Source organism: Oncorhynchus kisutch, unplaced genomic scaffold (assembly GCF_002021735.2).
Source record: "Oncorhynchus kisutch isolate 150728-3 unplaced genomic scaffold, Okis_V2 scaffold3711, whole genome shotgun sequence".
Taxonomy (NCBI): Eukaryota; Metazoa; Chordata; class Actinopteri; order Salmoniformes; family Salmonidae; genus Oncorhynchus; species Oncorhynchus kisutch.
This window is the reverse complement of record NW_022265656.1, coordinates 148,745-171,667: the sequence shown is the minus strand read 5'-3', so window position 1 is coordinate 171,667 and position 22,923 is coordinate 148,745. Positions and strand designations below refer to the sequence as shown.

The window sequence follows — 22,923 nt, the reverse complement described above, 5'->3', positions numbered from 1 at the left end:
GAGAACCCCCTAAATGATATTTTTTCAACTTGAAATTTGATGTTTTCCTAGAGTGAGTGACCTCAACATTATAAAAAGTGAAACATCGCCTTTGTTTATATTTCCATGAAAGCTGTACATCACCAGGATACAAAGATTGTCTTCGGGGGCATTTTTGACCCGGCAGTTAAAATCATTTACACACCACAAAAACCACGAAGACACACACACACACACACACACACACACACACACACACAATGAGAAATGTAGATTCTGTGTGCTACTGATTGAACTCAGACAAAACTAAAACCTTCTTGTGCACCTGCAGCATCTCCCCTCCACCACCACACACATCAACACATGACTCAAGTTCACAGACAAAATTAAAACAATTTCAGACTAAATTAAAATGTATTGAAAGCCTTGTTTACTAATGGGGAATGCAGTCAGAGACTAACGGTTCTGCAGATGACCGTCCTCCCCAGTTCTCTCTTTGCTGAAGCCATGAGTGCACAGGTCGTAGATCAGATTTTGTCAGATGTCCAGGAGGAACAAGATAACAAAGATTTAGAAGAAGATTAGGTATCTGAAGAAGAAGATGGGGAAGAATACAACCCAGAGCCACGATGTATCATCTTCAGATGAAGAAGAGAACCCCCAAGCTGAAAGAGACATTTTTGTCAAAGAACAGCAACATAACATGGTCCTTGTCACCATATGACAACCAGGGCAGGATGGCAGCACAACATGTCAGAAGGACGACCCCAGGGCCCACAAGACATGCATATCCAGGACATCATCTCAACATTCTACATGTTCATCACACCAGCCGTCGAAAAAATTCTCTTGGAGAAGACAAATTTGGAGGATTTCCGTAAATATGGAGACAACTGGAAAAGGATGGATCAGATTGACCTGCGTGTCTACATAGGGCTGCTAGTCTTAGCGGGTGTGTATAGGTCCCGAGGTGAGGCTACATGTAGTCTCTGGGATGCAGAGAGTGGAAGGGCGATTTAAAAAAATTAATCATTTTTTAAAAACGCCTTTAAAAAAAATATATATATATTATTATTTTTTGTGCCACAATGCCACTGAAAGTTTTTCACACTTTCTCAAGAATGCTACGATTTGAGAACCGTGAGTCAAGACCTGCAAGACGTGTGAGAGGAAAATGCTCTTGTAACCCCACACATTCAAAGAAGGGAGTGCCTCCCCCCGCACAGCAGCCTTTGCAGTGCTTGTGGCAAGTTAACAAATACTATGTGCTGCACATGTGAGAAATACACCTGTAAAGTCCACGCACACACACTTGCATACTGTCCTACAGATGCTAATTAGAGTTGATTGATTTCTGTTCTTCACGTTTTTGTTTTGTATCGATCTTATTTTATTGTTATTTATTGTTGTTGTTTATACACCTTGTGGGTGGGGGGCGAGGGTTAAAACAATGGGAGAAGACTAGTATTTTGTAGTTGAATTCCTCATTGTACAGTCCATAAGTATATATCAAAAAAACCAGATATTCACAAAGTTTGTGATGAATGACAGGTTGTTTCTTCAAGCAAAATAGATTTAGTGTTTAACATTCAATTAGGCTGCTTTATTTTAGGGGTTTAGTGAAGGCGGGTCATTTTTTAACCTTTTAGGACAAGGGGAGTATACAGAATGTTAAGACTACACAAGGGTTAAAGTAATGGTGGACTGTCGTTTCTTTTTGCTTATTTGAGCTGTTCTTGCCATAATCTGGACTTGGTCTTTTACCAAATAGGGCCATCTTCTGTATAATAATGCTCAAACGCATTATGAAGGAAAGAAATTCCACAAATTAACTTTTAAGAAGGCACACCTGTTAATTGAAATGCATTCCAGGTGACTACCTCATGAAGCTGGTTGAGAGAATAACAAAAGTGTGCAAAGCTGTCATCAAGGCAAAGGGTGTATTTGAAGAATTTTTTATATTTGAAGAATCTCAAAAATAAAATATATTTTGATTTATTTAACACTTTTTTTGGTTACTACATGATTCCATATGTGTTATTTCATAGTTTTGAGGGAGTCACTATTATTCTACAATGTAGAAAATAGTTTAAAAAATCAAGAAAAACCCTTGTATGAGTAGGTGTTCTAAAACTTTTGACCGGTTGTGCGTGTACAGTATATAATTATTGATGTATTTTGTAGTCTGTATTGATAGATACAGTGAAGAAGTGATTGAAATGGAGGAGAAGGACAGAATGGAATGTGACTCAGTCGGAGTTTGAACCGCAGCCTCCATGGGTTTTATGTGTTCCAGGGGTGGCAGCACTAAACACTAGTCCCTGTTACACCATAACGCCATGTTCTAGTATCTTCCACTGTGCTGAATGAACTTTGAAGCTCCAAGTTAAACTTTTAGAGAGGTCATGGTGGTTGGCAGTGAATGTAAAGAGCTGGTACTGTTTTTTTCCCTTTTTAAGCAAATTAAGTGAACTGTTTGGTGAGGAGGAGTATGGTAGCCGGGAGGAATGTTTGCAGAAACTATAGTTACCCTTCATCCCGTGGTTTATTGGCTGTCCTGAACCTTCTGTAGCCTGTAGGTCGTAGGTTAAATGCCTGTAGTGCAGTACTGTCAGCTACTCTGTGGACACCGTTAATCCAAGATTATATAGATTAATTAATCCAGATCTATAGGACTGTATCTTAACAATAAGTCTGTTTGATTCCGCACAAGTCACATATATATATATATATATATATATATATATATATATATAATATAATATAATATTATATTCTAATCAAATCTTTTGATCTCACCCCTTCAGGTGTGTCCGGTGTGTCGGTCAGAGGTGGACCATGTCCAACACATCTACCTGCCCACCTGTGCCAACCTGCTGTCCCTGGCAGTGAGCAGTGCTGCCCCCTTCAATATTCCCAGAGACCTGGCCACTCACCTCTGTTCCTCCAGAGAGTTCTACACCAGCACAGACCAGATCTGTCACACGTAGATTTACTTCCAAATAGCTATCATTGCTAACGTTAGCTAGCTAAAAATCTGGAGGTCTCCCCTCAATCTTAGCTAGCTGGCTAACGTTAGCTAGCTAAAATCTGGAGGTCTCCCCTCAATCTTAGCTAGCTGGCTAACGTTATACTGCATCTAAAGTTAATCCGGCGACATCAAAATGATGAAAAAAGGTTTTCCTACTAGCTATTTGCCGCCTTTAGAAATGTCATTGTGTTTTCAAGCCACAGTAATAAACTTTAGACTGAATATTCATCAGCCCCCAATGAGGATGCATTGAGTAGAATGTTCAGTTGGGCATCAGTCCTAAAACAAACCTTCAAAACAATATTGTGAAGCAACGTGCAAACCATAAATACCAGGGGTAGTGCTGTAGTAGTATACCAGTAGTAGTGCTGTAGTAGTTGTATACCAGGGGTAGTGCTGTAGTAGTATACCAGTAGTAGTGCTGTAGTAGTTGTATACCAGTAGTAGTTGTATACCAGGGGTAGTGCTGCAGTAGTTGTATACCAGTCGTAGTGCTGTAGTAGTTGTATACCAGGGGTAGTTGTATACCAGTAGTAGTGCTGTAGTAGTTGTATACCAGGGGTAGTGCTGCAGTAGTTGTATACCAGTAGTAGTTGTATACCAGTAGTAGTGCTGTAGTAGTGCTGTAGTAGTTGTATACCAGGGGTAGTGCTGCAGTAGTTGTATACCAGTAGTAGTGCTGTAGTAGTTGTATACCGGTAGTAGTTGTATACCAGTAGTAGTGCTGTAGTAGTTGTATACCAGTAGTAGTGCTGTAGTAGTGCTGTAGTAGTTGTATACCAGGGGTAGTGCTGTAGTAGTTGTATACCAGGGGTGATGCTGTAGTAGTATACCAGTAGTAGTGCTGCAGTAGTTGTATACCAGGGGTAGTGCTGTAGTAGTTGTATACCAGGGGTAGTGCTGTAGTAGTTGTATACCAGTAGTAGTGCTGTAGTAGTTGTATACCAGGGGTAGTGCTGTAGTAGTATACCAGTAGTAGTATACCAGGGGTAGTGCTGTAGTAGTTGTATACCAGGGGTAGTGCTGTAGTAGTATACCAGTAGTAGTATACCAGGGGTAGTGCTGTAGTAGTTGTATACCAGTAGTAGTGCTGTAGTAGTTGTATACCAGTAGTAGTGCTGTAGTAGTTGTATACCAGGGGTAGTGCTGTAGTAGTATACCAGTAGTAGTATACCAGGGGTAGTGCTGTAGTAGTTGTATACCAGTAGTAGTGCTGTAGTAGTTGTATACCAGTAGTAGTGCTGTAGTAGTTGTATACCAGGGGTAGTGCTGTAGTAGTATACCAGTAGTAGTATACCAGGGGTAGTGCTGTAGTAGTTGTATACCAGGGGTAGTGCTGTAGTAGTTGTATACCAGGGGTAGTGCTGTAGTAGTTGTATACCAGGAGTAGTGCTGTAGTAGTTGTATACCAGGGGTAGTGCTGTAGTAGTATACCAGTAGTAGTATACCAGGGGTAGTGCTGTAGTAGTATACCAGTAGTAGTGCTGTAGTAGTTGTATACCAGGGGTGATGCTGTAGTAGTTGTATACCAGTAGTAGTGCTGTAGTAGTTGTATACCAGTAGTAGTGCTGTAGTAGTAGTATACCAGGGGTAGTGCTGTAGTAGTATACCAGTAGTAGTGCTGTAGTAGTTGTATACCAGTAGTAGTGCTGTAGTAGTTGTATACCAGGGGTGATGCTGTAGTAGTATACCAGTAGTTGTATACCAGTAGTAGTGATGTAGTAGTATACCAGTAGTAGTGATGTAGTAGTTGTATACCAGTAGTAGTGCTGTAGTAGTAGTATACCAGGGGTAGTGCTGTAGTAGTATACCAGTAGTAGTGCTGTAGTAGTTGTATACCAGGGGTGATGCTGTAGTAGTATACCAGTAGTAGTATACCAGTAGTTGTATACCAGTAGTAGTGATGTAGTAGTATACCAGTAGTTGTATACCAGGGGTAGTGCTGTAGTAGTATACCAGTAGTAGTGATGTAGTAGTTGTATACCAGTAGTAGTGCTGTAGTAGTATACCAGGGGTAGTGATGTAGTAGTTGTATACCAGTAGTAGTGCTGTAGTAGTAGTAGTATACCAGGGGTAGTGCTGTAGTAGTATACCAGTAGTAGTGCTGTAGTAGTTGTATACCAGGGGTGATGCTGTAGTAGTATACCAGTAGTAGTATACCAGTAGTTGTATACCAGTAGTAGTGATGTAGTAGTATACCAGTAGTTGTATACCAGGGGTAGTGCTGTAGTAGTATACCAGTAGTAGTGATGTAGTAGTTGTATACCAGGGGTAGTGCTGTAGTAGTATACCAGGGGTAGTGCTGCAGTAGGAATATACCAGGGGTAGTATACCAGTAGTGTAGTAGTACTGCAGTATTGGTGTTGTAGTAGTAGTAGTGTGCTACTGTATGCGGTGCTATATGACTGCATACAGTAGCATTCTGAACATTAATTTCTCTGGCAACAGCTCTGGTGGACATTCCTGCAGTCAGCATGCCAACTGCACGCTCCCTCAACTTGAGACATCTATGGTATTGATGTTGTGTGACAACTGCACATTTTAGAACAATCTTTTATTTTCCCCCAGCACAAGGTGCACCTGTGTAATGATTGTGCTGTTTTAATCAGCTTCTTGATATGCCAGCTTCTTGATTATCTTGGCACAGGGGAAATGCTCACTACCGGGGATGTAAACAGATTTGTGCACAATTTGAGAGAAATAAGCTTGTTGTTCATTATATGTATACTTTACACTCCATTGTATGTTTATCTTTATCTCTGGTATATAAATGTGATGTCTCTGACCATAGTGTTGAAATCGTCATTACATTAGACTAGAAGAGTGTACCAGACCAGGTAAATAGTCTTTATTCGATTTTTTTTTTATCAGGGCCCATAGGGCTGTAATGAAGTAGTGCACTATATAGGGTGTCTGTTGGGATGGATGTTCCCACTGTCTTACACAGATGAGTTACTCAATCTATCTTCTGGCCTGCAGCGAGTTCAAACAATGTACCATACCAGGCCTGTTACCAGTCTACAGAGGTCACAGTATTGCTTCTCATACCACCCTGCATCCCACTGCTGGCTTGCTCAGATCTAAACATGGTTTGTCTCTGGATGCTGCTGGAAGTGGTGTTGGAGGGCCAGTAGGAGGCACCCTTTCCTCTGCTCTAAAAAAAAAACATCCCAATGACCCAGGACAGTGTTTGGGGACATTGCCCTGTGTAGCGTGTCGTCTTTCGGATGAGACGTTAAACGGGTGTCCTGACTCTCTGTGGTCACTAAAGATCCCATGGCACTTAATTACAAGAGTAGGGGTGTTAACCCTGATGTCCTGACTAAATTCCCAATCTGGCCTTCATACCATCATGGACACTTAATCATGTATGAGCTGCCAATTGGCTCATACATCCTCTCCCCTGTAACTATTCCCCAGGTCGTTGCTGTAAATGAGAAAATGTTCTCAGTCAACTTAACTGGTAAAATAAGGGTTAAATGAAATTGAGAAGAATTCTCTACCAAAGCTCTTCATTTCTTTTTAAATAGCTATTTACACTATGTACCTGAAGAATGGATTTCAATTTGTTGATCAATGATTTCTGTAGTTAAGGTTCTGTTCTGTATTTAAAGTTCTGTTTTAATGAGTTGACATTTTTAACCAAGATTTCATATTTATTTTCAAGTATTAATAAAATATTTATTTTGTAACTTAATGTTTCATTTGTGAGTATTTTCTATCAGTTGTGAACTAGTCTCAAGATGTCATAGAGATCCTAAAGGAGTTGTGTTTGCACTGAGCAATGCTGTTACTGATAACCTAAAGACAGATATCTGAGTGACAACCTCCATCGATGATTAGGGGAGACTGGGGGAAATTGTAAAAGTGTATTTTGCTCAGAGACCCCTTGAAGTAGGCCAGTCATGTTTTTATCATTAGGGAAAGGGGGGGGGGATACCTAGTCAGTTGTACAACTGAAATGTGTCTTCTGCGTTTTAACCCAACCCCTCTGAATCAGAGAGGTGCGGGGGGGGGGGGGGGCTGCCTTAATCAACATCCACGTCTTCAGCGGGAACAGTGGGTTAACTGGGGGAACAGTGGGTTAACTGCCTGGCTCTGGCTGCTTGGCTCATTTAACACTGCGTTACTTTTGTCCCCAACCCAGCAGCCATGGCAATGTGCCAACCAAGAGACTACAAGAGTGACATGTCAGTAACCATGTTTCTGTCACATTTTGAAAGATAACCAATTCAATACTTTAAAATGGGTGAAATAAAATATTAATTTGACATGTAAAAAAATAATTTTTAAAACCTTAGGCTACACACAATGTGAACTACTGCTCATTTGAATAACTTTTTGTTGAATTCCTTAAAGTTAGGGTAGCCTATGGGATGCAGGGTGAAGATATCATCATTTGTTAAAGTGATCATTTGTGTTAAATACTAACTAAATGGAAAATGTCTCATTGTTGAATACGGTCCGCAGTTATTAGGACATTTCTTGGTGGGACTGGAACAGTTTGTATTTCCTCATGAAAAGAAACTCCCTTTCCCCACCTAGTGGTGTGGTTGGGTAATACATCCTATTTCATTATGTGATTCAGGTTCCATTTTCTCAATATTTGAGAAACTATTTTGATTATATAGTTGAGGATGATGAATAGCATGATACAATGAAGAGGATGATGATGATCATTTTATCCATAGGATAATAACACATAGAATTAATGCAAAGTAATGCACAGAATTTGGCCTTCAGTGACCCATTAAAAAAACATTTTGGGGTTTCCTACCTTGTGAATGTTTTAGTGTATATACCTCACCCCATCCCCTCTGAGAATGTTGACTGACTCCAGCACTTCCTGGTTCTGTTAGCAGCTGTGCTGTTCTCTGCAGTGATAGGTCCATCTGACATGGATGTGTGTCAGATGGCCAGTGACAATACCACTTCTACTAGTGCTGCAACTGCGGCTGCCTCCCTCTGCACTGCTCTCAATTATATATATGAGAGAGAGAGACAGAGAGAGAGAGAGAGAGAGAGAGAGATAGAGAGAGAGAGACCAAATAAAGCCATAGGTGCGTGTGCTGCTAGGAGGGGAGAGCCTGTTAAGCATGCTATAAATATTTAATGCATCTGGAGGTTCAGGGTTGGCTACTGTCTGGGTCTCAGCAGACCACATCACAGGCTCTATGTGGATCTAGTGATTCATAGAATTATTGATTTATTGGACTGGGACAGGGATTGGACCATCCCGGAGGTAACAGGCCATCATGCCTCGGATAGACATGGATGTGAAGCTGGACTTTAAAGATGTCCTGTTCAGACCCAAGAGAAGCAGCCTGAAGAGCAGGTCAGAGGTAAGGTGTTATAAACCAGCCTTTATAGCTGCTGTTGTAGATGTCTGTGTTTTGCCTTGTCAGCACAGAAAAGAGAAAGGTGGAGCCATGGTGGACTCCCAAGGGGGCCAAGAACATCAAGTCTTATGTTCAAATCTGCGTTGAATCACAAATGACATACTAACTAGCCCAAGCCAGCTGTGTTGGGTGGGTCAGTTGTGGAGGGTCAGTGATGAAAGATACCATAGGATTCCATATAGAACTGGTGATGTAGAGGATATATGTGTAGAACATACTCTATGGTTCCTTAGCTTGCTACAGCAGAACACAGTAACCTTCCCTGTGTGTGTGGAGGTCACCTTCCCATAAGCGGGACTTGTATGGGCGTGTGTGTGCGCCTGTGCGTGCATGCTTGTGTGTGTTTGACTCTTTATGTTGGTCTTTGTGTGTGTGTGTGTGTGTGTGTGTGCATACGTCAATGTGTGTGTCTATTTGTGCCTTCTCCCACTGCCTGCCTGGCACAGAGTTCACAATGTTCTGTCTGGCTAGCGCCTGTCAACACCTATACCTCTATGTAATGACATGACAAGGCAGGATATGAGACATGACACGGCAGGATATGAGACATGACACGGCAGGATATGAGACATGACACAGCAGGATATGACACGGCAGGATATGAGACATGACACGGCGAGACATGACACGGCAGGATATGAGACATGACACGGCGGGATATGAGACATGACACGGCAGGATATGAGACATGACACGGTGGGATATGAGACATGACACGGTGGGATATGAGACATGACACGGTGGGATATGAGACATGACACGGCAGGATATGACACGGCAGGATATGAGACATGACACGGTGGGATATGAGACATGACACGGCAGAATATGAGACATGACACGGCGAGATATGAGACATGACACGGTGGGATATGAGACATGACACGGCAGGATATGACACTGCGGGATATGAGACATGACACGGCGAGATATGACACGGCAGGATATGAGACATGACACGGTGGGATATGAGACATGACACGGCAGGATATGAGACATGACACGGCAGGATATGAGACATGACACGGTGGGATATGAGACATGACACGGCAGGATATGAGACATGACACGGCAGGATATGACACGGCGTGATATGACACATGACACGGCGGGATATGAGACATGACACGGTGGGATATGAGACATGACACGGCAGGAAATGAAACATGACACGGCAGGATATGAGACATGACACGGCAGGATATGAGACATGACACGGCAGGATATGAGACATGACACGGCAGGATATGAGACGGCGGGATATGAGACATGACACGGCAGGATATGACACGGCAGGATATGAGACATGACACGGCGAGATATGAGACATGACACGGCAGGATATGAGACATGACACGGCGGGATATGAGACATGACACGGCAGGATATGACACGGCAGGATATGAGACATGACACGGTGGGATATGAGACATGACACGGTGGGATATGAGACATGACACGGTGGGATATGAGACATGACACGGTGGGATATGAGACATGACACGGCAGGATATGACACGGCAGGATATGAGACATGGCACGGTGGGATATGAGACATGACACGGTGGGATATGAGACATGACACGGCAGAATATGAGACATGACACGGCGAGATATGAGACATGACACGGTGGGATATGAGACATGACACGGTGGGATATGAGACATGACACGGCGGGATATGAGACATGACACGGCGGGATATGAGACATGACACGGCAGGATATGAGACATGACACGGCAGGATATGAGACATGACACGGTGGGATATGAGACATGACACGGTGGGATATGAGACATGACACGGTGGGATATGAGACATGACACGGCAGGATATGACACTGCGGGATATGAGACATGACACGGCGAGATATGACACGGCAGGATATGAGACATGACACGGTGGGATATGAGACATGACACGGCAGGATATGAGACATGACACGGCAGGATATGAGACATGACACGGTGGGATATGAGACATGACACGGCAGGATATGAGACATGACACGGCAGGATATGACACGGCGTGATATGACACATGACACGGCGGGATATGAGACATGACACGGCAGGATATGAAACATGACACGGTAGGATATGAGACAAGGCACGGTGGGATATGAGACATGACACGGCAGGATATGAGACATGACACGGCAGGATATGACACGGCGTGATATGACACATGACACGGCGGGATATGAGACATGACACGGCAGGATATGACACGGCGGGATATGACACATGACACGGCGGGATATGACACGGCGGGATATGACACATGACACGGCGTGATATGACACGGCGGGATATGACACGGCGGGATATGACACGGCGGGATATGAGACATGACACGGCGGGATATGAGACATGACACGGCGGGATATGAGACATGACACGGCAGGATATGAGACATGACACGGTAGGATATGAGACATGACACGGCGGGATATGACACATGACACGGCAGGATATGAGACATGACACGGCAGGATATGAGACATGACACGGCGGGATATGACACATGACACTCTGAGTTAAACGCTAACTAAATGGAATATGCCTCATTGTTGACAACAATCCACAGGCTGTTATTAGGATATTTGTGTGTGTGTGTGTGTGTGTGTGTGTGTGTGTGTGTGTGTGTGTGTGTGTGTGTGTGTGTGTGTGTGTGTGTGTGTGTGTGTGTGTGTGTGTGTGTGTGTGTGTGACTGTTCCACAGCCTTTTTTTCAGGTAAGATACCAAAAATAATAATTTATAGTTGAATGAACATATGAGACAAATAGAGAAAACCCATCCCTTTAAGTTGGCTGAATTCTTTTCCTGCGTTTTCTCATATTAGAGATATTGTTGGGCCTACTAAAAAAGTTCAGGTAACACTTTGACCGAAGAGTTGAGTAAACTTAAACAAGGCTTTGGTACCAGTTACTGAATAAGGATTGGTTGAAACAACTACATTTGTGGGTGTTTCTATTTTATATATATATATTTTTTACAGTACATGACATGAGAGAGTCAGGCTTGCACCTTATTCCCATATGGCACGATATTCCCTATATAGTTCACTTATTTTGACCAGGGCCCATAGGGGACAGTGAGTGTGACACTGAGTGGCACCCTATTCCCTATATAATGCACCATAGGGCTCTCAAATGTAGAGTACTATATAGGGTGCCATTTGGGACGTAGACAGAGACACTGTTAATCTGTTCTGTCCTACATCTGAGGTTCTATTTGCTTATTCATTTAGGATTAACCCAGACAGGCTGATTCAGGGTGAACCCAGACAGGCTGATTCAGGGTGAACCCAGACAGGCTGATTCAGGGTGAACCCAGACAGGCTGATTCAGGGTTAACTCAGACAGGCTGATTCAGGGTGAACCCAGACAGGCTGATTCAGGGTGAACCCAGACATGCTGATTCAGGGTGAACCCAGACAGGCTGATTCAGGGTGAACCCAGACAGGCTGATTCAGGGTGAACCCAGACAGGCTGATTCAGGGTGAACCCAGACAGGCTGATTCAGGGTGAACCCAGACATGCTGATTCAGGGTGAACCCAGACAGGCTGATTCAGGGTGAACCCAGACAGGCTGATTCAGGGTGAACCCAGACAGGCTGATTCAGGGTGAACCCAGACAGGCTGATTCAGGGTGAACCCAGACAGGCTGATTCAGGGTGAACCCAGACAGGCTGATTCAGGGTGAACCCAGACAGGCTGATTTAGGGTGAACCCAGACAGGCTGATTCAGGGTGAACCCAGACAGGCTGATTCAGGGTGAACCCAGACAGGCTGATTTAGGGTGAAGCCAGACAGGCTGATTCAGGGTGAACCCAGACAGGCTGATTCAGGGTGAACCCAGACAGGGTGATTCAGGGTGAACCCAGACAGGCTGATTCAGGGTGAACCCAGACAGGCTGTTTCAGGGTGAACCCAGACAGGCTGATTCAGGGTGAACCCAGACAGGCTGATTCAGGGTGAACCCAGACAGGCTGATTCAGGGTGAAGCCAGACAGGCTGATTCAGGGTGAAGCCAGACAGGCTGATTCAGGGTGAACCCAGACAGGTTGATTCAGGGTGAACCCAGACAGGCTGATTCAGGGTGAACCCAGACAGGCTGATTCAGGGTGAACCCAGACAGGCTGATTCAGGGTGAACCCAGACAGGCTGATTCAGGGTGAACCCAGACAGGCTGATTTAGGGTGAAGCCAGACAGGCTGATTCAGGGTGAACCCAGACAGGCTGATTCAGGCTGATTCACGGTTAACCCAGGCAGCCTGATGCTCAGGCTGATTCATGGTGAACCAAGGCAGGCTGAGGCTCAGGCTGATGTATGGTGAACCCAGGCAGCCTGATGCTCAGGCTGATTCATGATGAAGCCAGGCAGGCTGAGAAAACAATGAGACATCATCATCAGAGGATTGAGATCAAGGCTTTTTTTTAACGTGTCGTTTTACTGTAGTTGACACAATATTATGCTTTTAGCATATGGCCATACACTCACTAGCAGCCATTGGTTCGTTGATTAGTCATTGAATTAGATTGAAGGATGGATAATAGGTTATTTGTTGCCAGCATTGTCATACATTTTATCCCGGATGGAGAGACATCTCGGGGAGAAATATCAACATATGTTTGTTTTAATAGTTTTATAATAATTCTACTTCAATACCAGTGGTCTAACTTCTTTACACCGTCAAATAGTTTCAATACAGGCCGTCACTCTGGGGGCAAATCCAGCAAACATCACCTGTATGTTATACATTACCACAACTTAACTGGTCTTCCCAATCCTCTCATGTTATGTCAACTGTCCTGACTTCAGGCAGTATTCCCACAACTTCTAATGCTAAATGCCTGTGTGGTTTCCTCTTCGATTCTTACTTTTTAGGATGTGCATTTGTACCTTTTGGTGTTTTGATAGACGTTGAATGAATAAAATGTGTGATTTATTGGCTTGCGTCCCAAATGGCACCCTCTGTTCTCTATGTAGTGCACATAGGGCTCTGGTCAGAAGTAGTGCACTATATAGGGAATAGTGTCCCATTTGGGATAGACTAGGATTATTTATTGTTACTGTGCTCCCCTCCTCACAGGTGGACCTACGGAGGACGTTCACGTTCCGTAATTCCAAACAGAGTTACCATGGCATCCCCATCATCGCTGCCAACATGGACACCACGGGTACCTTTGAGATGGCACAGGTCCTCAGCAAGGTTAGCACTGTACCGTTTGGGATTGTGCATTCCAAATGGCACTCTATTCCCAAATGGCACTCTATTCCCAAATGGCACCTATTCCCAAATGGCACCCTATTCCCAAAATGGCACCCTATTCCCAAAATGGCACCCTATTCCCAAATGGCACCCTTTCCCAAAATGGCACCCTTTTCCAAAATGGCACCCTATTCCAAAATGGCACCCTTTTCCAAAATGGCGCCCTATTCCCAAAATGGCACCCTATTCCCAAAATGGCACCCTATTCCCAAAATGGCACCCTATTCCCAAAATGGCACCCTATTCCAAAATGGCACCCTATTCCCACAGGGCTCTGGTCAATAGTCAAATAGTCAAACTTAAATTGATTTGCAAATAGTCTGGGTAGTCATTTGATTTTCTGTTTAGGAGTCTCATGGCTTGGGGGTAGAAGCTATTTAGGAGGCGCTTGGACCTAGACTTTGCGCTCCGGTACCGCTTGCCGTGCGGTAGCAGAGAGAACAGTCTATGACTAGGGTGGCTGGAGTCTTTGACCATTTTTAGGGCCTTCCTCTGACACCACCTGGTATAGAGGTCCTGAATGGCAGGATGCTTGGCCTCGGTGATGTACTGGGCCGTACGCACTACCCTCTGTAGTGCCTTGCGGTCTGAGGCCGAGCAGTTGCCATACCAGGCATTGATGCAACCCGTCAGGATGCTCTCGATGGTGCAGCTGTAAAACCTTTTGAGGATCTGAGGACCCATGCCAAACCTTGCCATGGTAAGGGTCAGGGAGTTTCTACTGACCACGTGATCAGACCTGGACACATGCCATGGTAAGGGTCAGGGAGTTTCTACTGACCACATGATCAGACCTGGACACATGCCATGGTAAGGGTCAGGGAGTTTCTACTGACCACATGATCAGACCTGGACACATGCCATGGTAAGGGTCAGGGAGTTTCTACTGACCACATGATCAGACCTGGAAAAACTCCAGTGGTTCTGTTGATTCTCTGTCAACAACAACAACAACAACAACAAGTCCAGTCATCCCCAGGTCTGCTTCAGTGAAGTCTTGACCACCTGATGACCTGTGAAAGAGAAGCCAGGGTGATGACCTGTGAATGGGTAGCCAGGGTGATGACCTGTGAATGGGTTGCCAGGGTGATGACCTGTGAATGGGTAGCCAGGGTGATGGCCTGTGAAAGGGTTGCCAGGGTAATGACCTGTGAAAGAGTTGCCAAGGTGATGACCTGTGAAAGGTCAGTTGCCAGAGGACTAAGTAACGCTGTGAATTTCCGTTCTTCTTGTTTCTCTACATTCTCCTCTAGCAAACTCTCTTCACCGCCATGCAGAAGCACTACACTGTGGAGGAGTGGAAGGCTTTTGCAGCCAAGTTTCCAAAATGTTTGGAGGTTTGTAATAATCCCAGACAACAATGTTTGGAGGTTTGTAATAATCCCAGACAACAATGTTTGGAGGTTTGTAATAATCCCAGACAACAATGTTTGGAGGTTTGTAATAATCCCAGACAACAATGTTTGGAGGTTTGTAATAATCCCAGACAACAATGTTTGGAGGACAGCTAGAATTGCCTTCATACAGCATTTTCATGACCTCATGCAACAGTGGTGTCCCCAGGGTTTGAATAATGTATTGAATTCAGGAGTTGTTATGGAAATAGTGGGTGGCCCATGGTAATGTTTCTAACGCTTATAAGGACTAGTGCTCTGATTTGTTATGGGAGTGCTTATAGTAGCACCCATAGAAATATAATTGCTAGAACGGCCACCCCTTTACAAGTCAATGATGCCATGACTGGTAGCCATTTTGAGTTTCCCCCATGAGTTTACCAGTCAAATCAGAGGCTCCAGACCCGTTCTAATGATTCTATTTCTACGGTAGCACCTCCATCCTTCCAACCCTGGTTGTTCTCTCACACTGCCGGCCTGTCCCCATCCCCCTCAGCACGTAGCGGTCAGTTCAGGCAGCGGTCAAGCCGACCTGGAGAAGCTGTGCAGCGTCCTGGAGGCCGTCTCTGACATCAGATTCGTCTGTCTGGACGTTGCCAACGGCTACTCTGAACACTTTGTGGAGTTTGTCAAAACCGTCAGGGGGAGGTTTCCTCAACACACTATCATGGTGAGGCTGTTCCATCAAGTTAACACAAAGCAGAACAGCTTTCCAAGACTTCATTTGCTTATGTCATTTTAATTACTGCAAATATTCTAACATGTGCAATGTGATGTGCCATGCAATGTTAAACTATCACCTGTTTGGTAGTTAGTTGGTTTGGTAGCTGTATAGGGATTCTAAATGCTATGACTGTGTCTGTCTGTGTGTCTGTCTGTGTGTCTGTCTGTGTGTCTGTCTGTGTGTCTGTCTGTGTGTCTGTCTGTGTGTCTCTAACTGTGGTCAGGCTGGCAACGTGGTGACAGGAGAGATGGTGGAGGAGCTGATCCTGGCAGGAGCTGACATCATTAAAGTGGGTATTGGGCCAGGTGGGTCTGTTACTCTGGTACTCTGTTACTCTGTCTGTTACTCTGGTACTCCGTATGTTACTCTGTTACTCTGTCTGTTACTCCATATGTTACTCTGTTACCCTGTCTGTTACTCTGGTACTCTGTCTGTTACTCTGGTACTCTGTTACTCTGTCTGGTACTCTGTCTGTTACTCTGTCTGTTACTTTGGTACTCTGTCTGGTACTCTGTTACTCTGTCTGTTACTCTGTCTGTTACTCCGGTACTCCGTCTGGTACTCTGTTACTCTGTCTGGTACTCTCTGTTACTCTGGCACTCTGTCTGTTACTCTGTTACTCTGTCTGGTACTCTGTCTGTTACTCTGTATGTTACTCTCTGTTACTCTGTCTGTTACTCTGTCTGTTACTCCGGTACTCCGTCTGGTACTCTGTTACTCTGTCTGTTACTCTGTCTGTTACTCTAGCACCCTCTTCCCTGCACAGTGTACTATATGGAGTCATGAGTTCACCAGGGCTCCCTTCAAGAGAGAAAAATACTTCAGCTGAGTGCATTCAGCTCCTGACAAACTGCCACGTCATGATTCCCCTCTAGGTTCTGTGTGTACGACGCGCATTAAAACGGGAGTGGGATACCCCCAGCTCAGTGCTGTCATAGAGTGTGCAGACTCCGCCCACGGCCTGAAGGCTCACATCATCTCAGTGAGTGACCTCTGACCTCAAGAACCTTCTGACATTCTGACCTCTTGGGTCAGATTCAGGAGGGTTCAACGCACTTGCACAATACATGTATCTACACAACATTTCTATCTGAACGAACCCAGGGGTTAAAGGTGCTGGAGCTCGGGTTACGCTTGGCTTTCCCTTTGAGACATTAAACCACTGAACGTTCCCACAATGCTTGCTCAATATGTTTTGTTTTATCTCACCAGGATGGCGGATGCAGCTGTCCTGGGGATGTGGCTAAGGCATTTGGTGAGTCCTGGTTTGATAAATCATACTATCATAGTGACATTGTGTGTGTGTGTGTGTCCTATTCTTTATGGTGCCTGGTCATTGTAGTGCACTATATTGGTGATAGGATGCATTTGGAACGCATGCATTGTGTTGTGTCACTCAAAAATACTGCCTTGCTTGCCCCTCTCTCAACAGGGTTGTGTGTGTGTGATTCTAGGCGCTGGAGCTGATTTTGTGATGCTGGGGGGCATGCTGGCTGGCCACGACCAGTGTGCCGGGGAGGTCATTGAGAAGAATGGCAGAAAGGTCCAGCTGTTCTATGGGATGAGCTCTGACACGGCCATGAAGAAACATGTAGGGGGAGTGGCAGAGTACAGGTAAACAGTACTCATTAGGTAGGTGCTTATATCTGTCCTGTCTTACACGTGGGGGGGGGGGCATATCCCGTTCTCCCTGAGATGCCCTCGGAGAGTGAGGTCAAAGCCAGGGCCCTGGAGAAATGAGTGTTAAGTGCCTTGCTCAAGGGCACATCAACAGATTGTTTTCACCTTGCCGGGGTGGGGATTCAAAGTAGCAACCTTACGGTTAATGGTCCAATGATCTAACCGCTAGGCCAGTGGTTCCCAGCCTTCTTCGGGTTACTGTACCACCGACTGAATTTAGCTCTGCCTGGAGTACCCCTGAAGTACCCCCTTGTGCATTTTACCAGAAGGCCTATGGTCTCATGAGTCTTCTCAAGTACCCCTGGGGGTCCTTGTACCCCTGGTTGGGAACCCCTGCACCAGCCTACCTTCCACCCACACTATATAAATACAGTATCCTTTCTGTTTTTCTTACAGTAACTTACAAGCAAGCGAAATCCTTCACAAAATGTTCATTTAGTAGTTAGCTCTGGTCTGTTTAGGACAAAACTGTAGATGATGTCGAAGACCTAAGAAATCAATGTGCCTGATCAACCCAATGGAAAGACCATAGATTTATTGACAAGTTTTCCCCTCTTCCTCAATCCCTCCATACCCCTCTCCTCCTGCAGAGCATCAGAGGGCAGGACGGTGGAGGTACCGTACAGGGGGGATGTAGAGGCCACCATCAGGGACATTCTGGGTGGTCTGCGCTCCACCTGCACCTACGTAGGAGCTGCCAAACTGAAGGAGCTCAGTCGCAGGACCACCTTTATCAGAGTCACACAGCAGGCCAGCCACATGTTCACATAGTAGTAAATAGACGGACGGATGGAGGGACGGACAACATGAACTTTCTTGTTTCAATTGTGCTGATTTAACTTAAAATGTAAAAGTGTGAATCTAGAGCAATATTTATGTGAATGCATGCGTTTTTTTTGTTGCCTGTACACAATAAACAGAAAGAGGAGAAACAGAATGAAATACCAACCTGGACTCAGGGGTAGACGTAACATAGTAAACTTATATCCGTGACACTCCAAATAGTATGATATGTAACGTTTGGCATGCTTTTCAATTGTGGATGTCCATCTTCCATTTCGTACAATATGTTACGAATTTGCAAAACGTATGATATGTTATGAATTCTAATTTGTTGAGGCTAAAGTTATCTAGGTGGCTAATGTTAGCCAGGTTAGGGGTTAAGGTTAGGAGTTAGGTTAAGGTTACGGGAAGGGTTAGCTAACATGCTAAGTAGTTGCAAAGTTGCAAAAAATTGGTAAGTAGTTCCAAAGTTGCTAATTAGATAAAATTCAAAAATTGTCTGTGATGTTATTCATACACACAGCCTTTGGGTTGCTTGATGTTCATGTTTTACACCTACCCAACCTGACCAACCACTCTACTTTAGTTTTTTGTCTTAAGTAACCTTCTGTCTTATGTAACCATACCAAATGTAACATATTATAATAAATTGAGTGTTTTCGAAATCTGGATTTACATTTACTATGTTACGTGTAGTCTATGACACCAGGCTGGGAAAACAGTGCTAGAGTATGTTACGTGTAGTCTGAGACCAGGCTGGAAAAACAGAGTGCTAGAGTATGTTACATGTAGTCTATGAGACCAGGCTGGAAAAACAGAGTGCTAGAGTATGTTACGTGTAGTCTATGAGACCAGGCTGGAAAAACAGAGTGCTAGAGTATGTTACGTGTAGTCTATGAGACCAGGCTGGAAAAACAGAGGTGCTAGAGTATGTTACGTGTAGTCTATGAGACCAGGCTGGAAAAACAGAGTGCTAGAGTATGTTACGTGTTGTCTATGAGACCAGGCTGGAAAAACAGAGTGCTAGGGTATGTTACGTGTAGTCTATGAGACCAGGCTGGAAAAACAGAGGTGCTAGAGTATGTTACGTGTAGTCTATGAGACCAGGCTGGAAAAACAGAGTGCTAGAGTATGTTACGTGTTGTCTATGAGACCAGGCTGGAAAAACAGAGTGCTAGAGTATGTTACGTGTAGTCTATGAGACCAGGCTGGAAAAACAGAGTGCTAGAGTAAGCACTCTAGCTCCTCTTGAAAGACGAATGACAGAATTTCAGTTGACTCTGTTATTTATTACTCTGAGTATACAGAGACAATACATTTGTTAATGTTCTTTTGTGTTTCTTTAAACAAATTTGTTGAAATCTAAATGAAACGTTTAAAAAATGACCACTGAAATATTTTGTCCATAAACCTGCAAAACCTCTCTAAGAAAGAGACCATAGAACATACAGAACAGATTGGAGTATATCCTACAAATTAAACCGTAAAACTACAGTTAGAAAAGCAACTTTGAAGTCTTCAATGCCTCTTGTTTCCTGTTTCCTGTTGTACATAAATGTATCTTACATATGAGGTACACAAAAAAGTTATTTCACAACCTTTTTTGGGGTTTGCGGACCAATGCGTGAACATTTTTTAAATCACAGATTGTACAATAATAACAATGATCCTATTTTGTATAATATCTACAACAATGTTTATATTTTAGCACATACATATCTCAGGGAAAAACAGTCAATAGGCGGTGTCTGTTTCTCTGCCAGTTCACCTGATTATTGGCAAGATGCAAACAACAGTCTAATAATCTCTATTCATTCTATTCTCTCTCTCTCTCTCCCTCCTCTCTCGCTCTCTTCCTCTCTCTCCTCTCCTCTCTCTCTCGCTCTCCCTCCTCTCTTTCTCTCACTCTCCCTCCTCTCTTGCTCTCTCTCTCCCTCCTCTCTCGCTCTCACTTTCCCTCCTCTCTTGTTCTCTCTCTCCCTCCTCTCTTGCTCTCTCTCTCTCAATGAATTTGAAAATATCCAATAGCTTTCTGTGATGATAAACAGTTTTATGATAATCACACACACACACACACCATTCCTGACTTCTGTAGTAAATACTTTATTTTGGCTGTAAGAAAAATGATAAATAGTATAATTTTAAACTGAAAGAAAAGAGAGACACCTGTGAGAATTCAGTCTAAAGTAAGTTGGGTACACGAGCGGGTAGTGAGGCCAGGTAGTTACAGAATGTAGAGAAATGTCCACATGCATGTGCACAGGTTCCTCTACTGTTGAACCTATGGCACTGGTCCATATTCACTGATGATCTTGACTCTAGCTTTTTCACTTGATAGTACCATGATTACTCGGATTTGCCTGAATTAAAAGTATGAAAATATACATTTTAATGATTCATGTCACGTGAAGATACAATGTGTTCTTAGGTGACATATTGCAAGTTGAGGTTTGAGTTTTACATGGGATGTCATTCATACAAAGAACTGATGAAAGTGAATCAGAGACATTTTAGAGGGTCATTGGCTGTAATGATTTAACATGGAAAAACACAAACCTATTATTCAGGTATTGCACATACAACACAATTACAACTAAGTTAATTGTACAGGTTCACTATACCTGTAGTTCAATGTCAGTGGCTCTCCCTCCACCACCTTTTACAGTGTAAAACGTTGTATAACGTCCAGAAGAACCACTGTAAAACGTTGTATAACGTCCAGAAGAACCACTGTAAAACGTTGTATAACGTCCAGAAGAACCACTGTAAAACGTTGTATAACGTCCAGAAGAACCACTGTAAAACGTTGTATAACGTCCAGAAGAACCACTGTAAAACGTTGTATAACGTCCAGAAGAACCACAGAATGCCACCGATAAAAGGTGAAGTACAACTCACTGCAGGAGAAGCTATCAGGTAACTTACTACAGTATATCTAAAACAAGAAGGGAATGAAGACATTAAATCACAAAGAATACATCCCAAATGGCACCCTCATCGCTTTATAGTGCACTACATCTGACCATAGCCCAAAATTTGTGCACTTTATAGGAAAAGGGTGCCATTTGGGACACAAACTAGCAACAACGATACTACTAACCCTGTCCTGTAGACATTGGTTGATGTTCAGATCAATATGGTTACTCTTTGAATTGACTTTCTGGAATATGGCCTATAACTAAATTATACACACCCACATTTCTGCAAACTAACATGATTGCAACATACAGTGCCTTTGGAAAGTGTTCAGACCCCTTGACTTTTTCCACATTTTGTTACGTTACAGCCTTATTCTAAAATGGATTCAATTGTTTTTTTCCCTCATCAATCTACACACAACACGCCATACTGACATCACAATACCCCATAATGACATCACAATACCCCATACTGACAAAGCAAAACTATTTTTTGTTTTTTTGCTAATTTATAAAAATACAAAACTGAAATATCACATTTACATAAGTATTCAGACCCTTTACTCAGTACTTTGTTGAAGCACCTTTGGCAGAGATTACAGCATCAAGTCTTCTTGGGTATGACGCTACAAGCTTGGCACACCTGTATTTTGGGGAGTTTCTCCCATTCTTCTCTGCAGATCCTCTCAAGCTCTGTCAGGTTGGATGGGGAGTGTCGCTGCACAGCTATTTTCAGGTCCCTCCAGAGATGTTCGATTGGGTTCAAGTCCAGGCTCTGGCTGGGCCACTCAAGGACATTCAGAGACTTGTCCCGAAGCCACTCCTGCATTGTCTTGGCTGTGTGCTTAGGGTCATTGTCCTGTTAGAAGGTGACCCTTCGCCCCAGTCTAAGGTCCTGAGCGCACTGGAGAAGGTTTTCATCAAAGATCTCCCTGTACTTTGCTCCGTTCATCTTTCCCTCGATCCTGGCTAGCCTCCCAGTCCCTTCTGCTGAAAAACATCCCCACAGCATGATGCTGCCACCACCATGCTTCACCATAGGGATGGTACCAAGTTTCCTCCAGACGTGATGCTTAGCATTCAGTCCAACAAGTTTAATCTTGGTTTCATCAGACCAGATAATCTTGTTTCTCATGGTCAGAGTCATTTAGGTGCCTTTTGGCGAGCTCCAAGCGGGCTGTCATGTGCCTTTTACTGAGGAGTGGCTTCCATCTGGCCACCCTACCATAAAGGCCTGATTGGTGGAGTGCTGCAGAGATGGATGTCCTTCTGGAAGGTTCTCCCATCTGCACAGAGAAACTCTGGAGCTCTGTCAGAGTGACCATCTGGGTTTTTTATTTCACCTTTATTTAACCAGGTAGACTAGTTGAGAACAAGTTCTCATTTACAACTGCGACCTGGCCAAGAATAAAGCAAAGCAGTTCGACACATACAACAACACAGAGTTACACATGGAATAAACAAACATACAGTCAATAATACAGTAGAAAAGGTCTATATACAGTGTGTGCAAATGAGGTAAGATAAGAGAGGTAAGGCAATAAATAGGCCATGGTGGCGAAGTAATTACAACATACCAATTAAACACTGGAGTGATTGATGTGCAGATGAATGTGCAAGTAGAGATACTGGGGAGCAAAGGAGCAAGATAAATAAATAAATACAGTATGGGGATGAGGTAGTTGGATGGGCGATATTACAGATGGGCTATGTACAGGTGCAGTGGTCTGTGAGCT

The 22,923-nt window shown here is 43.9% G+C and overlaps 2 protein-coding genes across 2 annotated transcripts in view; both read left to right on the top strand.

The window, feature by feature from the left end:
* Positions 1 to 6,701, top strand: part of LOC109887225 (E3 ubiquitin-protein ligase MYLIP-A) — a 31,878-nt gene extending 25,177 nt beyond the window's left edge. The window contains exon 7 of the mRNA XM_031820866.1: positions 2,787 to 6,701. Within this exon, the coding sequence (XP_031676726.1) occupies positions 2,787 to 2,969 (183 nt within the window). The 3' untranslated portion in view covers positions 2,970 to 6,701. The remainder of the gene's footprint in view (positions 1 to 2,786) is intronic.
* A 1,324-nt stretch (positions 6,702 to 8,025) lies between these two features.
* On the top strand, positions 8,026 to 21,554 carry LOC109882590 (GMP reductase 1-like). The gene is made up of 9 exons (XM_031820875.1): positions 8,026 to 8,352; positions 13,509 to 13,628; positions 14,942 to 15,025; positions 15,579 to 15,752; positions 16,030 to 16,111; positions 16,682 to 16,788; positions 17,019 to 17,061; positions 17,261 to 17,420; positions 18,077 to 21,554. Exons 1-9 carry the CDS (start codon positions 8,266 to 8,268, stop codon positions 18,255 to 18,257), a joined length of 1,038 nt encoding a protein of 345 aa, XP_031676735.1. The 5' UTR covers positions 8,026 to 8,265; the 3' UTR covers positions 18,258 to 21,554.
* Positions 21,555 to 22,923: the final 1,369 nt, after the last annotated feature.